The 17757-nt window shown below is 40.5% G+C and overlaps 2 protein-coding genes across 3 annotated transcripts in view; both read left to right on the top strand.

The window, feature by feature from the left end:
• LOC119414734 (neurexin-2) overlaps positions 1-17757 on the top strand; it is a 1264057-nt gene that overhangs the window by 401857 nt on the left and 844443 nt on the right. The gene's annotated exons all lie outside the window — the stretch shown is intronic.
• LOC119408335 (neurexin-1-beta) overlaps positions 2242-17757 on the top strand; it is a 447382-nt gene continuing 431866 nt past the window's right edge. For both annotated transcript variants that reach the window (XM_037675133.1, XM_037675141.1), the window contains exon 1: positions 2242-2578. In XM_037675133.1, the coding sequence (XP_037531061.1) occupies positions 2263-2578 (316 nt within the window). In that variant the 5' untranslated portion in view covers positions 2242-2262. The remainder of the gene's footprint in view (positions 2579-17757) is intronic.

Genomic DNA, 17757 nt, shown 5'->3' on the forward strand with positions numbered 1-17757 from the left:
CCCCCCCCCCCCCCCCCCCATCACATTATGTGGAAGAGTCTCATACTTCAGACCTGACAGTGTGGGATATTGAACATAATGCATATACCTTATATTTTTCTTTCAACTGCTCCCTTCTTCAGGGGTCGCCACATCAAGCTAACTCTCACAAAGACTTGGTAATTGTTTTTATGCTAGATGTCCTTCCTGACACAACCACGGACCACCGAGCTACCACAGCCCTCTGTGTGGAGCAGAGAGCTGCAAACTAGGGCTCCCGGGGAGCATATGGTGGGGGTTAAAGGCCTTGCTCAAGGGCCCAGAGTGGAGAAAAGGAGGGTGGAGGCAGGTGTGGGTGCTTCAACTTTCCCATCCACATTTTGATGTTGTTGGTATGGGGAGTCAAACCAGCGACCTTCCGATCACAAGCTTGCCTTCTCCAACCTCTGTGCCACCACTCCCCTGCACATAATGAAACTCTGTTGATCATTTTTCAGCACTAGGTAATAACTCTGATATGAAACTCATTGAGTGATATTATAAATTAAACCTTTTTATATCTAATACTGCTTTGTTGCTAAACTAAAAATGTGTAGTATTCTATTATTTGTGTGCAACAAATATGTTAAGCATGTGTGTATTTGTTGCACCTTCCTTCATGTGTCCTCTCCTCCATCAGTTCTCTCCACTCATTCTCCTCCCACTCTCCCTCTTCCTCTCTCTCTCTCTCGCCGTCTCTGCTTCCACCAAACACTCCCTCTCCATCTCCGCTCTGCCCCGTGGATCACAGTCACGGGCTTTGCATTCAAAGGATACAAATCTTTCCACCTTTTCTTTTCTTTCTGCCTCTATTTCAGACCCCTTGATGTTTTTTGTCTCTTTGTTATATAGTTTTTGTTTGTTTGTTTGTTTTTACCGTTCTTATACTCATTTCTCCCCCTCTCTCATTGCCCGTTGCGAAGCCATATGCAGTTTGGGGTGGAGGTGGGGTGGGCAGAGCTGGCTGACTCGATCGGAGGAAAAGGAGACGGGAGAACTGCGCGGGCAGGAAGGATGTGCTCGTTGCTGCAGCTTCTGATTCAATTAGCATGAATTTCACAGCGAAGGCAGCAGCAGCAGCAGCATCGTCAGACTGTTCCAGGCAGCCGGCAGCAGCAGGACTCTGTGTCGGAGCATCATCGGAGGCACCGGTGGCTGCTTCCCATCCAATCCTCACCTTGGAAGGCAGTCTTTGAAGAGCCAGAGGAAACGGATTCTTAGTAGCACCAAGTAGGACGGAGCTTCATTGTCAGTTTTGGGATGGGGAGATTGTTGCCATGAACTGAACGCCTGGCACTCTGATGGTTTGGTTATGGTTTAAATCCTGTTAAGCTGCCTTCTTGGTGCTGCTCGGCGTTCTACGACCAATATTGATTGGTTTTGTCAAAATAGAGGGGAAGGATTTCAGTACTTGGAAATAGCCAACCTTTTTTTCCTCTCTTTCTTGACGTTCCCTGTTTTTTCACCCTGAAGTCCTTTAATCTATTCTTTATTTTGTTGTGTTCCTTCTGAGACCCCCTTCAGGTATTCGTAGCACCAAAACAGGATTGGACTGCTCCTACGTCGCAGCACCGTTCTACCTATTCCTGTTTGTTTCATTTTTTGCAAATTTCGATATTTGTTCCCGTTTTCCCACATTTCGTTCAAGTTGTGTCAAAAAGCCTTGAGGGAGATGGCAAGAGTCGACTGCTTCACGATGGAAGCTTGGATTATGGGTGGCGAAGTCCTCTGAAGATCTCAACCAGGGAAAAGGAAATCCTGTTGAACAATTAACTCAAAGTGCTGCACACAAGATAATTTTCAAGGAACAAAGATGAAGCCTTGAAATGATTGCTGCTAAGCTGTGATTACAAGTCTTAGGTGCCGGAAAAGTTGATTTTTTTTTTCTTTTATTAAACAGAGAGGTTACATTTTGTATTAAAGGTTTTAGAAGAGGAATGGGAATTTGGTTTTGAAGGATCAAGGACCTTTTGGATATAAACATTTGACTGCTGGAGCTTTTTTTTTTTTTTGTGGGCGGTTTTTCATTTCAGGAGGGATATTCCTTTTTTTTTTTCTTTCCTTCGCTGATCATTTTTGGGATTTTCAATCAAGGATCTGTTTTTTGTTTTCTTCGTCTCCCTTGGCTTATTTTTTTAAACCATATTTTGTGTTTATTTTTTAATTTTTTTTCTTCCTGGGCTGGGAAGCTTGGGATCATGGGCCCTGGATCCATTTGAGATGTTTACTTCCTGTTTGTGTCGCATGAGGGGGAGAGGCCTTCGGTTCATTTCAGGCCTCGCCCCCATGGAACACGAGGTGGAGGTGGAAGTGGAGGTGGACGATGGGGAGCTATCAGTGTCCAGGCCAGCTGCGGCGTCACCGGTAGTGTGGGCCAGTCCAGCTTTTCTTTTCAGGCTGGTACTGTCTCTGGCCCTACTGGTGTTCCCATGCCCAGCTGTGGCAGCCAGAGTCTCCTCCTCTCTCAGCACCACCCACCATGTTCATCACTTCCATAACAAGCATGGCACTGCGCCCATTGCCATCAACCGGATGCCCTTTCTTACACGTGGGGGTCATGGTAAGATCTTCTGGTTTGTTTTCATGTATTTTTTGTTTGCTCTCTGCCTAAATTCACCTGGATCTGATGAGTCACTGAACGACCAATGATATTACTGAATGTCTTATAGTGTAGTGCATGTGGGACCAAAGATATTATTGGTTTAGCAGGAATACATTTTCTTCAAGAGATTGATGAATGGTGGCAACGAACTCTAACTTGGGTAAATGAACCAAGCAATTGTTTCATCCATCTATTGATTGCTGCCATCTTGGGAACTGTGAGAGGAGCCAGACTTCAGAACCACGTCCTCTTGCTTTGACTCCCTGTTGGCCATCTTCTTGATTCATGTCTGAGACGGTGGATGAAATATCTAGCGGCCGCTCTCTCCTGAGCTTTTTTTCAGCTCATCTCCAGCCAGCTTGGCTCTGCTTAGTTGCCTTTCAAGTTCAGCATCCATCTTAGGCCCAGGAGCTGTGTGGAAGCGTGGCCAATTTAAACTCATGTAATCCCCACCAGTGGTGTAAATTATGACATACGATGGCAGCTATTTGAAAAGTCTTGAATCGGTTGTTGATATGGTTGAGACTCACCTGATTCCTGTTAGTGTGCATTGTATGTGCAAGGAAATCTACTGATATATGCCTTAGCACTTGTATTTTGTCCTCCTTTCAACAGCATATGTCTTTGGCTTACTGCTCTGTGGTGCATCAGTCGCTGTGCTTTTCTTAGCCATAAGCTGTCAGGGACAAGGCAGAGTTTCTCACTGATCATTCCTTTGATGTTGCCCAACTTGAGCTATTTCTGCTTTTGCTTTCACCTCCTTTAAACATTTTTTTCTGCTTCATTGCAATACTGTGTTTACAGAGTATGATAATGGTATTAATGGATTTTTCAGCATGTTTGTGTTCATGATGTCAAATTTGCACTCAGTGATTCTCCAAGCTGAGGCTCTATCTGTCTTTTTGCCATTGTTCTTGCTCTTTTTAATCTCTCTGTCTTTGCCTGAGCACATCTGTAACCAGCGTGGTGTCAGATGAACTTTCATATAGCTGTTTGTGGTTGTTCGGTTGTGGCGAACCTCTGTGGACTTGGTCATCAGCCTTGCAGCCTCCTCCTCAGCACTTGGTGCAGCATTACTTTTTATGGTATCCAGCCCACAGATACATGAGCAAACGTCTTCATGACTGAAAGGAGGCTGCACTTACAAATGAGGCCTAGCATGATATGGCGACAGTCTCAAGAAATGTTGGACGCCTTGCAATGGAAAATTCAACTGCTAACCTTTTAACAGCATTATCTATTGCTCTATTTAAATAAAAAAATATATACATTGTTTAGTACAAATGATAGTTTAATTTAAAAGCAAATGCTAAAACTTTAGTATAGTGTCAGTCCAAAAACAACTTTCTTGTGCCTAAATAAAGCTTAATAAACCTTCACACAAACTGTGATCAGTTTGACATTTTGGTTAATTCACATCTGCCTCATTTGTCTTTCGTGGTCAGTGTTTGTACAAAAAATTATTCAAATCAATAAAATTTGTATTTTATCCATAAACTATATATATATATATATATACATATATATATATATTAGTCAGTACACCTGTTAGGCTTTTTAATTTAAACTTTACATATTTTGCATATACTTTACAAACCGCACATCATTTGAACTAAAGATATCAGTTAGTCCAAGGGAGGATTTGGGGTGTAGTTACAGGTTTTTGTCAGATTGTATCTACATGATCTTCTTTTGATGTTCAGTAGGTGCTCAAGGTTTGCTATGAAGATCAACAAACAGAAGGCAACCTCAACCGTAACTCAGGTCAACACATGTGTAGTTTTGGCATTATTTTGTGGAATTTTCATACATCTATCAGGAGACCCTTAAGTGATCTGAGATGTACTATGAGCCTGGTGCAAGGTCATTCATGACAATCAGGTTAGAGTTAGGGTTAATGATAGTTCAGGTACAGAATACTAGCACAAAGTTAATTTATGCTCCTATAAAATGTCAGCTCCTTCCACGGTCATCATTTAAATGTTCCTTCTATTTGTCTGGCTTAATTGGAGTGGATATATACATTGATAAAATTATCACAAAAATGTTATTTTGGGTCTCTCGTTGGTTTAAGGTCTGTAAAACAAACAAAACAACAAAATAGCCTGCAAGGGAAACTGTTTGCTCTGCATAAAAGTAAAGGTTAGGTTTGTTTTTTTTTTCTTAACCAAATGTAGCTTGTGCTCAATTCTCACACTAAAATGTGCTGTCAGTCTTCCTTTGTGCTAAATGTTTGACTGTCATTTGCATAAAGCAAATATTGATGGAAGATGGAATTGTTGATTGGTTGCTTCATTGGCGTCTTTTTTCCCTCCTTTTCCCTGGTGATTCTTATAACAGTCAGTAATGTTCGCCTACACAGCAAACAGCACAGTTTCTTATTTGGTTTCATTAGCACACGTTCCACATTTTCATTATCATCTAAGGGACACACATACATACATACCACTTGGGTGTGTGGAGTCAAACACAGTCACCATCATAAATGCCTCCATTTCAGCCTGGCAAATCACGTCCTTGTCTGAAATGCCAGCTCTCCACATATTGTCAGCCAAGTGGCACAGCTTATTACAAGCGCTAATACCGCACTCGGAGATAAGAGCCCACTTACTTCACAACATTTTCAGTAGGCAGTTTCTCATCTCTGTGTCACGGTCGCAGGCTCGATGGAAGAACCTTTGGTAGCACAGATGCATTTTTACTATGACCAGAGCCAGGTTGAGTCTCACGTCAGAACCAAAAGCTTTTAATAGTCTGCTAGTGTGCACAATGCCAACTTATTACTGTATGTGGAAAAGTAGGCACTGATGATTCATTAAGCTGTTACTATGACCCCAAATCAACGTCAGGGTTTTGGCATATTAGGTTGATGACATTCATGGTTCCGGTCTTATCTACTGCTTTCATCCCACAGTTTCACTGTCATGCTGCCTCGGTCTGGGTAAGCTCCTGGGAGACCATACCATGCTCACTTGCTAACACACAGCCACCTACTTATCTGTTACTCAGACAGTATGACTGAAGTCTTGGAAAAGTCTATGGTGCAATAAAAATTTTAATGCACACATTCTGGTACACAGCTAACTTGGGGGCGGCTGTGGATGAGTGGTTAGAGCAGTCGGCCTCCGATGGGAGAGTTGGGGGTTTGATTCCACCAGCAGGTACATGTTGAAGTGTCCCTGGGCAAGACACTGAAACTCTCATTGCCTTCAATATGTGTCCAATCGGTGTATGAATGTGATCTAAAGAACTGATTAGTCTGTGTAGAGATAAATTGCTGTATGAATGGGAAAATGAGGACACAGATTGTAGTGTAAAGCGCTTTGAGTGTCTTGATCAGATAGGAAGGCGCTATTTAAGTACAGTCCATTTACAATCCTCTGTGCTGCATACACTACATAGCTGTAACATTCCAGCTAACATTATGAAGTTAGCTGTAATATATCTGTGTTACAACAGTAAGTGTTCTGACATGGTTCTTACTTGTCACTAGTTGAAAGATTTTTGCAGACCAACTACACTAAATGGCAACATGCCAACAGCACTCTACTAGAATTTCATCCACTCCTCAAAAGGATCTAAGTGGACTACTAGAAAACTGTCAAAATGTTTTCTCAAAGAAGAGAAGAAAGAGTATGGGGTGTTGACTTGGCTTCAAAATCTCCAGCTAACGGGATGGTACCCATAAGCTTTCAACTATTCCTCCAGTTTTGCTTTGTCGTGGCCATAAACCTTGTTAAATTTTAGGCAGATGATTTTTATGTTATGGCTGGTCTCTATGTATTTAGTATCATAAACCCCATCGCCAGTACTACCTTGGATTTGTTTTTTTGTTGTTTTGCACACACATCTCCCTTAATATTTATAAAGTGTTTAGTCACTAATCATTTTAAACAAAGACCACTATTCCGCTGATGGATATGTTTGACTGTTCTAAACAACCAATAACAGCTTTTTCCAAGTTATGCATTTTATTAGTTTCTTCCGATGCTGCATTATCACCAACATTGCTCTGATTTGAGCAAAATAGACATTATTGAACACCATTACAGGTAGTTACAGGTTACATTTGATTGAGCTGTCAGTCTGGTGACTATCATACACACCCGTATTCTTTCTTCTCAGTATCTCCCTCTCTAGCGAATGTTAATGGTTGTTGCAATGCATAGGGTTAAATTGCTTTGCCATGTTCTGTAATCTACATGTTTTGCATTGAAATTACCTCTTGTGCTCCATAGCAGATATTTATAGCACATGCACTGCTCTGCAGTTAGAGAGTGACTGATCTGAGTAGTCTAAAAGCCTTCCTAATGTAAACCAATACATTTAACCTAAGGCTTGTGTATGCGTAATCACTCTTTTACACCATAAGACTGGATTTGTTGGTATTTTTTTAGAACAACTGCTTGCAAACATTACATGTGTGCATATTTTTATGCACAATTATCTGGATGAAGACTGAAAAAGGAAATGCTAGCCATTAAGAAAAATAAAAATCCATATGAACACTGCAATGCATAGGACGAAAGAGATTTTTTTAAAAGGTTCATTTCAATTCAAGATGTCTTTAATGTTTTAGATGGAGAGCTTCTAATAGATTTTACTGCTTTGTCCTTGACATTGCACAGAACATACTCATTAGGGGTTTCCAGGTGAGTGTGTGGTATGTAAATCCATAAGTCTGTGTGCATTCGCATCTGCCTTCTAGTGCAGGCAAAAGCATAAATATATAAAAAAAAATTAACTCTCAAGGTTGAAAAGTCCCTCCTTGGTGGCTAAGGGCTAAATTTCCAGAATTATCAGTATCTCTTGGCCTGCCTGTCATAATTGGTCCCGGAGGAAACAGAGGTCAGACTGATGCCTTGCCGTGTTTGCGGAACGCTAAAGAAATAATGGCATAGAAAGGAAAGTTATCTATCACTTCAAGCCATGCAATGTTTTAAGATCCTAATTCATAAATCCAACCCACCACCTGGGCCATCTTACTGCTCTTCTTTTGGTTATTAATGTTTGGGCAAAACAACCCTTCCACTGCTGCTGTGAAATAACAGACCTGCAATTTTTATTGATTCCAATTTCTACATGTAATTTAAAACAATAAAATGGTCAAACGGACATTGCAAGCAGGAAAGAGTGAGATTGAGAGCTGATCCTAAAAGATACATTGCTAAATAAGAAACATAATTGTGATGAGCAAAAGAAACATTCAGTTAGAGCTTTTTTTTTTTAAGTTCATTTGCAAGCTGTAATAACCATGTAGACTCTGGTTATACACTTGGAAATGTTTTTAGTAAGGCTATGGTGAAAACGTCAGCTGATCCCTTTGTTTGTGATTGTTAATCATGTCAGCCCACCTTGTATAACCTTTAAAGTAAATGGAAGAAAATAGTATTCCCCTATTGTTTCTTTGCTTTAGTGTGGAGGCAATCATAATGCTGCTATGCTCTTGATACTCTCCAAACAGGTTTCCCCTGCTATTTCCTTTCATCCCCAGAAATGGTCCTGCATCCTCGTTTCACTTTATGTACTTGTCCTGGGCTGACTTTTTCAGACCGCATACAAATTCAGCTGTGTGCTGGAAAATCAAACCATTGTAGCAGAACACTAGCCATGGGTATTGCATTTTTCCTAGACTGTTTCTACGACTTTGTCACAATCATGACATTGCTCATGTGTGAGACAGCTATGGCAGGTCCTGCTTGAATTTGTTAGTCGTCAGTGCTTCAAGTTGTGCTGGTGCTCTCAGGCTCCAACCAGAACCCGGATACATTACTGTGTGAAAAAAGGGAAGACCATCTCAAACATATGATGCAAATGTTGTGTGTGCTCAAAACCATCATAAACCAATCACGCATCAAGGGAGCCCATTGTGTTCTTGATCTAAGACTGTATTCATTCTAGTTGAAGTTTTTATACATAGTCCCAATGTCGTTGTGAAGGGTTGTTGAACTGCATAAACATAATTTGAATTTGTCTTCAACCTTGTTCTAAACAGGTTTTCTTCAGTCGCTTCACTCACTTTAGTTCCAGATACAATAACCTCAGTTTTCATGTCTTGCTGTTTAGGATTTTCATAACTCTCTGTTTGTTCATCTCTTCTTGTAAAATCAGTCAATCTACATGCTTTGGTTCACTTCCTTCAACAGAACAGTCGCTGTTTGTAGTCCTGTGTGTGTTGTCGTTGGCTTGGCCTGACCATAGCAGCATACTGATGAGGTCAGCTGCAGCCCACACCCATCCATCTACCCTGTCCTGGACAAGCAGGGCCACTGGTCCTCTGAGTTCGTAGGTTCAAGCAACATTTTTTCATGAAAACCTCCCATTGTGTGACCCTTTCTAATACGGAACTGTCCTTGTCATTCACCAAAAGCTTCTATCACTGGTTTACTGTGCTAATGACAGCCTGGTATGTTTGATAATCACCACTTTATCTCTGGGCTGCAGGTGGAGGTCAGGTGCAGGGTGGGTGTGTGTGTGTGCTTTAGGATGCTGAAGGGGAGAACTGTTGAGCGCTCTCCTTTGAGAGTCAAGTCACAACCCTTCTCTTTCAGTGAACACTATTAGTATTCATGATTCTTCCTCCGTCCAAGTCCAAGGCGCATAGGCCCATGCATGAACACACACATCGCGATGAGAAACAGAAAGGACGCCTCAGGTGCTCTGGACAGTTAAGATAAGCTCACCGGTTTGACATTTTTTGTCCAGCAACAGCACAACCGCCCGTGTCCCCCACCTCCAGGTTTTACACTTAAGCACGTGTGCCGCCGTCAAAGAGAACATACATAAACCAAGAATGTCAGAATGAAGCCTTGTGAGAAGCTCCCTACAGCAACCATGTGATCAACTTTAGTTGGCTCAAAATGTTTGTGGGTTGATTCAAGCACAGAAGGTAGTTTACCAGGATTTTCTTCTTACAGTAACATCTGTGCGCATGATGCCTTAGTTTGTTGCACTGACGCTTCACAGTGTGAAAGTACACAACTGCATTAGTTTCGGTCCACAGGTGATGCTACTTATTTTGTGCATAGGGATGCTAGTTTTGCTTTAAAATATACTAGGTGAATAAAGTGCAACCTTGAGAAAGCTTTCAGCTGTGTCAAGAAAAGTAGATTATTTGTTTTGTTGTTTTTCTGTCAGAATTTAAATTGTTTTTCATTTAAGTGCCCTATATACAGTAAAATTTGTTTGTGTGTGTGTACCTCTGGGAAAAAAAAAGAGTTATTAGGCAAGTTTTAATAAAACGTGTTAACACTGAATAGACAAGTAGGAATCAGCTTTTTGAGACAGTTGAACACAAGATGGCCACAACAGCAAATCTTATCTTAGTAAACCTTAGTAAACAAATTATTCAGCTAAAGCTCGGTGTGGTTGAGGCTGTGACCAGTTCCCTATGTTAACTTTCAGAGCTTACTTTTTCATCTTTCGGCTGCTCCCGTCCTCAGGGGTCGCCACAGTGAACTAACTCGCACAAAGACTTGGCAATTGTTTTTCTATCAGATCTCCTTCCTGACACAACCACAGACCACCGAGCTACCATAGCTCTCTGTGTGGAGCAGAGAGCTGACATCTAGGGTGCCCGAGAGAGCAGATGGTGAGGGTTGAGGTCCTTGCTCAAGGCCCCTGAGGGTGGCAAATGAGGAGAGCTGAAATGGTGTAAAGGTAGGACAGCCAATCTGGGACTAAAAATTTGCATGTTCAACTCCCCACCATGCCCACATGTCATGGTGCTCTTGAGCAAGACATCCAACCCCTAACTGCTACCCAGGTACCTACATAGCTGCCCACTGCTCCACCTGGGTGTATCTCAGGCTAAATACAGAGACTTAATGTTGTCATTGTATGGGAACATACAATGATGACAACACATAGCACTTTAAATGAGGGTGGAGGAAGACGTTGGTGCTTCACATTTCCCACCTAAATTTTGATGTTGTTGGTCCTGGGGATTGAACCAGCAACCTTCTGAACACAGGCTCACTTTCTCTAACCTCTGTGCTACCTCTCCCCAACTGATTGTGCTAAAACATTTGCCTTTTACTAATGGAATATATTCTCTGTTTATTAGTAAAATATCCAATGAAATATTGCACAAATTTTCTTAAAATGTTTTAAGAGTAATCACTGGATGGACATTTGGAAGCAATTAACTTCTGGAGTAAACCCATTTCAAGATGGATGCTACAGTTAACTGAACTTAGAAAACACTAAAATGACTAAAAATTAGATAATTTACACATAATGAGCTAAAATGTGGTTTAACTGTAGCTGAGCACCATCCTCGATACCGTATTTTTCAGACTATAAGGTGCACCAGATTATAAGGCGCATTAAGCAAAACAAAACAGTCAGATAAGTCAAACTTTATTCAACTCATTCACAATAACCACATAAAATCAGTTTGAGGTCAGTAAGCACAACCAGAATTAATACATAAGGCTCACTGTTGATTTTTGAGAAAATTAAAAGGATTTTAAGTGTGCCCTAATAATCTAAAATATATGGTATATATGTTCTGTACCAAACATTGTGCAACATCTTTTCTGAAACTTGTGGCAATAACTTGTAGCATTTCCCTGCATGTTAGAAAAATATATTGAGATCCACTGGGTAGATTTTAATGATCCTTTTAGAAATTGTTATTGGCTGTACATCTACACACTACAGCACAGTAAAACTCCATGGTGAGGACATGCTAAAGCTCAGAATAGTTGACATACATCAGCACACCAATCACCTCTGTGGACTTGTGCATGCAGCCACTTAGGTATCAAGCACATTTTCCCTGCCTGCCAGGGAAAATGATTGGCCCATCTCGATCGTGCATGTAGGATACAAAATAAAGTGTCATATACCGCCACAGGGACCAAATGAATGTATTGCCTCCAACACATCTATCTATAGCTTTTTCTATTAAAACAAAAGACCAGATGAGAGGGAAAGGGAAGTTTTCCCTGACTCTCTGGTATTCTTTTCTCTCTTGGTTTTGAGTTTTGCTCTTTCAAAGTAGACGCTCTTCACCACTTATGTCCCGTATGAATAAGAATAGCATTCACTGATTTGTTAACTGGCAAACTATGATACCCATTTGTCATTCAGGAAGTTTTTCTAGAACATAGGACAAATGTGTTGTTTGTAGAAATGTCAAGAATACTGAATACCCTGCAAAAATGCAAAATGCCTAATCCCTATATAAACCTATATATATATATTTTTTTTTTTTTTTTTGCCTTTGCTTATATTAGTTGGTGTTTTATTTTGTAACTAAAGGCCTAGCATTCTTTGTAGGATGATGCAGTTTCTTCACACCCTTCATGCCATAGTTTTAGAATAAAATTAATTGAGGATGAAAAATGAAAAAGTTGTAGCTATTTTAGTCAAACCTTGACAATACTAAGTGCAATCTCATGTAATATTGTAACAAGTCATCTTCTGGACAGCTGTGGTTAGATGTTAGAGCAATTATCCTCCAACGACAGAGTTGGGGGTTCATTTCCACCAGCAGTCACATGCTGAAGTGTCCCTGTGCAAGACACTGAACCCCTCATTGCCTCCGATGTGTGTCCCATCAGTGTATGAATGTGATAAAGTTCTTATTAGTCTCTACAGATTCAGATTATCTTTGTAAAGATGTAATAGAATGTATGAGTGTGTGTGTTTAGTAAAGTGCTGTTTGAATGTGTGTGTGGTAGTAAATGAGGACACAGATTGTGTTGTAAAGAGCTTTAAGCATCTTGATTAGATAGAAAGGCGGCGCTATACAAGTACAGTCCGTTTACCATTTACACATACGTGTTGTTAATACTGCTCAGTTACTACTACATCAAATTTTAGAGTCATATTTGTAAAACTAGATAAATAATAGCCATGTTTGTGTTAGTGATGTTGATTAGCTGTGATGGTCAAGTTGAACTCAGTTGACTCCAAAAGTTACATGATATACATCCAATAAATTCATTCTGAGAGTTACAATGTAATCTGTCCACTTGTTTGATATATATTTTGCTAACAGACAAGCAAGGTTCACTCCGACAGTTATTAAAGTTTTACATAGTGCTTAGCGTATGTGTAGTGAAGGATTCTCAGCTACAATAACAGCAATGTATACTATAGTATTTTTTTTTCTCATGATGTTTGTAGTGACAGACATTTTGAGTTGGGTCGGCTCCAAAAGTTAAACAGGTTTATTGGTATATTTATTGATTAGTTCCAGGAAGTTTTATCCAAATAGTTTGTTCTAGTACTAATAGTTTTTTATTTATTTATTTAACCTTTATTTATAGAGGTCACAAGGTCTCATTTTCAACAGAGACCTGTTTGGGAGCAGATGGTGGTTGTTAAGAGCCTTGGTCAAAGGCCCAGAGTGGTGCAAATGAGGGTGAGACAGATGTGGGTGTTTCACCATTTACACCCATATTTTGCTGTTGTCAGTCCGGGAAGTTGATCCGGTGACCTTCCGATCACAGGCCCACCTTCTCTAACCTCTGCGCCACCACTCCCTTAGCATGAAGCAATGCTTCATGATATGTTTCTGCTCACTAGAGTTGACTGCAAAGTGTTATTGTTAAATTTTTGAACAAACTTCTTGTGCAATCTGTTAGTGCTCAGACTCCGTGTTGGAGATCCAGTTTAGCTACCACCTCATCAAGAGTTGGTTTCACTTGGCGTGTATCCAGTGATTACTTTCTGCATGGCTCATTAATTCAGCCCTTGCTGAAAGAAGTCAAAAATTGACAACTTTATTTGGTCAGTCGTGATATAGTTTTGCATGGTTCAGACGGTCTTACCATCAGGATCCGTCTCTATGAGAGAAGCAACAGCAACAATCTGTTTTCTTTATGGCAGTATTTAGAAGAGACGTTACACTCTTGCACAAAAAATGCCTTAACATAGATTATTACCATGAATCACAGCATTGGTAGATATTCTAAGTAAGTGGAGTTTATCTGGGAGAGTGTGCCTTTGAGTAACCAAAACATTGATTATTTAAACTTAATTAGTGTCATTTCAAACACCATGGTCATTATTTAAATCAGAGGGTAGTGCTGAAGTTTCCTTTTTGACATATAACCCTTAGAACGTGTGATGAAGGTCTGAAGGGACGTGACATAATGAAACTGCAGCCCATTGTGAGAATGTTCTCTCCTTCCCACCCACCATGGCAAATGAAAAGCACATCAGTGGGGCGGCGTCACAGCGTGAGCAATGCCTTTACTTTGTACACTGAAGAGATGAGGGAGCCAGATCTTTAGAAGGTGTGCTGATGTAAACCTGCTTTAATTATTTAGCTGTCAGATATTAAAGCAGCATGACTTGGGGGGCTTGTGTATTTCAGTCCTTAACGGGAGTGCCTGCCATTAATAAACAAAGTGGTTTATATTATGCATGACTGATGCTTTGAAAAACTGCCACCTCTGCCGCTTTACCCAACCCAATAAAATTTTAGAAGGCAGAAGAAAAAGTGTGTTTGAGCCACTTTATGGTTGCACCCCACCACCCACTCTTCATCTTACAGCTATCTTTTCCTTCCTCCTATTTCATTTCTACACCGATGCTTGATTTAGTTTATATAAAACTCCAACAACGTTAAGTCAGGTCCTCTGGACAGTTTATTTCTGTTGAAACGTTTCGTCTTTCATCCAAAAGACTTCATCAATCCAAGGAGCCACAACAAACTTGGTCTTATAAATAGCACCTTCACATAGTGGGTCAACCAGTTTGATGGTGCTCAGATGGTTTCTGGAGTCCACCCATTCCTTTGTCGACTCGTTTGTGGCAGTAATGGCCAAAGTGGTTCAAAATATCCTGATTCATGCTCAATAATCCAGGTAGAAAAATCCAACAAAGGTAAGTCAGGGCCTCAGGACCAGTGGTTCCCAACCCTGGACCTCAAGGAACACGGTCCTGCATATTGATGTAGTTGTTTCTCTCCTCCAACACACCTGATTCAGTGATTCAATTGCTTACGTAAGTTCTGAATAAGCCATGCAACCACCCATCCATTTAAATCAGGTGTGTCAAAGCAGGGAAACAACTAAAACAATTGAGGATAGTGTTCCTGAGGACCAGGGTAGAACCACTGCTCTGGACTAGGGCTGAACGATTTTGGAAAATATTCTAATTGCATTTTTTTTTAAATCTCCATATTGCGATTGCAATTAATATGCAATTATTTTTCAATGTCTTCTTCTCATGTATTTTTCAACAAACACAAGAAATAAATCTGTTTCAGTTGCAAAAAACTCCACTATTTTCAGCTCCGCTAACTCTGTTGCTGCATTTTTTTATAACTCCGGGATAGCAACTTGGCTAAATGTGTGCATGAGAGCATTCTGTACCGCTTACCCATTGCGTTTGCCAAAGCCGTAATCCCAGGCTTGGTCACTATATTAATGGGCATCATGTCTTTCGCTATGAACTCCTTTATTGCTCGAGTTATTATCACGTGCTGTTTCGAATTATGTTCATATGGAGTAATACTTTTGAACAGTTCAGTCAGTGATCCCTGTCGGCTGCTACTTTGCTTACTTTAAGTTGAAGCACTGGTCGTTGGCATTCTAGCCATGCAACTACATAAATGACTTTCTTTATGGTGTTTATTAAAGTGTTGATACAGATTTGTGGTGTTACCTCAAGAGGTAGCAACAGCAGCAAGGCAGGTTCTGCACAATACATGTCATTGTGTAGCGTCTTCTTTTTTATAGCCAAAATAATTCCAAACAACAGACGTGCTGCTCCTCTTTGGTACCAAACATTCAGATGTATCAGCTTCTGCCTAGCCTGACGCCATTGTGCAACTGGTTAAAACACAGTGTTGACTTCTCCTGCTCCCTGCTCTGCTTTGCTCCGCTCACACGTAAGTGACGTAACCAGATCATGTGACCAGTCCAATTGCAGCCTTTGCGATTAGAAAAATTTGTTTTATCATATTGCGAAATTATTACAAATGCAATTAATTGTTCAGCCCTACTCTGGATAGTTTCTTTTTGGACGAAAGACGAAACGTTTCAGCAAAAAGAAACCGTCCCGAGGACCTGTCTTAACTTAGTTAGACTTTTCCACCTGGATTATTGCGCATGAACCTTGATATTTATATAAAACTATTTTGGATACAGGCAAACACAAAGTTTTGCACATGAAGCTTTTTGGTGGTGCTTTGCAAAAGGTTTAATGAAAAGTAAATATAAAAATGAAGTAATAAATAGGAATAAGAGAATGGGATCTACATACAAACTGCACAATCACACATTTTACAAAATACTTCTGTAACTGGAAAATGATAAAGTAGAAGTACTTGCAAATAAATATTGCATATTCAGATATTATTGAAACCAGCCTGTGTCTGATTTGTAGTGAAAATTAGTATTTAAGAGTAATAATGATGATGAGGTTTCCTCTCTTGCTGCTGCATCTGAAGTTATGCTGATATTCTACCAGGATTACACATTTTGTCTCATTTCTTTTCACTTTGAGTGGACATGACATGGGTCATTTAACATGTATCCATAGAGCTAGCTTTGCTCAGTTGCTCTTTCTTCATCCTACGTCACACCATCCAAATTCCTTCATATTATTGTATTGCCTTGAAATATCAAATGTAATTTCCTTGAGTGACAGTGCTCGCATGAAGCTGGGTGTCAATAGAAATTTCGTCATCAGCGTATTTTTAAAATTTAGTTGACAAAGTGTTACTCATGGGACTGGGCAGTATATGGGTTTCACTTCCTTTATGGCATGGTTTATTTTTACTGCCATCCCTTTTGCCTTATTGTTAATTTGAAGCTGGTTTGTAGTTACAGTGGAATAACTGTAGATAAAAAGAGTAATTTATTACTGTTTGAAGCGATGTGAACAGGATGTGAGGAGGAAGGTTCAGGGAAGGCACATAAACAGACAGAAACCTCCAGCTGCTTTGTGTTCCTACGTCACATTATAAAAATCCACATGCACACACATGCAGACACCCACACATGTTCTGCAGGCAACAAAAGTAACTCTTGAGAGCTCATGTGAACTTCAAAGAGTGCATCTTTCTCTGACATAAATGTGTCAAGGGCTGTGATGACTGACAGACGCAGCATCCATCACCATCATTCCCCCCTGCCACCACCGCTAATGTGCCCACAAGTCATCCCTGTGTGCAGCGTCTGTATCCACAAAGGAAGTAGTGGAGGTGTGGTATATAGTGGAAATGAAACAGAATAGTGGAAAGGGTGGAAAGTAAGGGAAGAGAAGAAGAACTTGCACCACAAGGGGTGAGGGTACAGGGGTAAGTTGAAAAGTAAAAGGAAGTAGGAACAAGAAAATATATTATTGATACGGTGTGGTTGAAACTTCATCTTCTGGCACACTTACACATATCTCCTCCCTGGGGCCTTTTGGGAAGCTATAGAAATTAAGAGAACCCTAGTGGAGCAGAACTAGAGATAGCCTAGCCCCAACCCCTTTTACCTCAGCTCCACTCCATACTGCTGCTTTCTTATCCCAGCACATCAGTCATTTTACTGTGAAAATTAGTTATTTAGAAGTGCATCTAGATGACTGTTCTCTATAAGGAAACCCATTCCACTTTTGGAATTGCACTTTTGGTACCCCAAGTGCAGAAAGTCAGGTGCCTGACTGGCGCATGTGAGCAACTAGTGTTTATCTATCCTGTAGCATCTATATCTTATCTTATCCGCTTAGATGTGTGGTTCATGCCATAGTCACCAACACAACTACACTGGCTGGCTTACAATAAATGATGGTTGAAGAATGGGATGCTAACATACAGAAGTGTGTGACCAAGCTGGTGAGCAGCATGAGAGGGAGGTACCAGGCTGTTGGGGCTGTGTAGGGTTCTTCCACATGCTACCCCTGTTTGTTAAATTAATACATTCTTAGTTTTGGGGAAGCTGTAGCTGAGTGGTTTGAGCAGTTATCCTTCAGCGCAAGAGGTGGGGGTTCAACTCCACCAGCAGACACATGCTGAAGTGTCCCTGGGCAAGACACTGAACCCCTCATTGCCTCTGATGTGTGTCCCATCAGTGTATGAATGTGATAAAGCACTGATTATTGTTTGTATAGATATGAGTGCTGTATGAATGAGTAAATGAGGGCACAGATTGAGTTGTAAACAGCTTTGAGTATCTTGATATATA

This window comes from Nematolebias whitei, chromosome 1 (assembly GCF_014905685.2).
Source record: "Nematolebias whitei isolate Nwh7 chromosome 1, NemWhi1, whole genome shotgun sequence".
Classification (NCBI taxonomy): domain Eukaryota; kingdom Metazoa; phylum Chordata; class Actinopteri; order Cyprinodontiformes; family Rivulidae; genus Nematolebias; species Nematolebias whitei.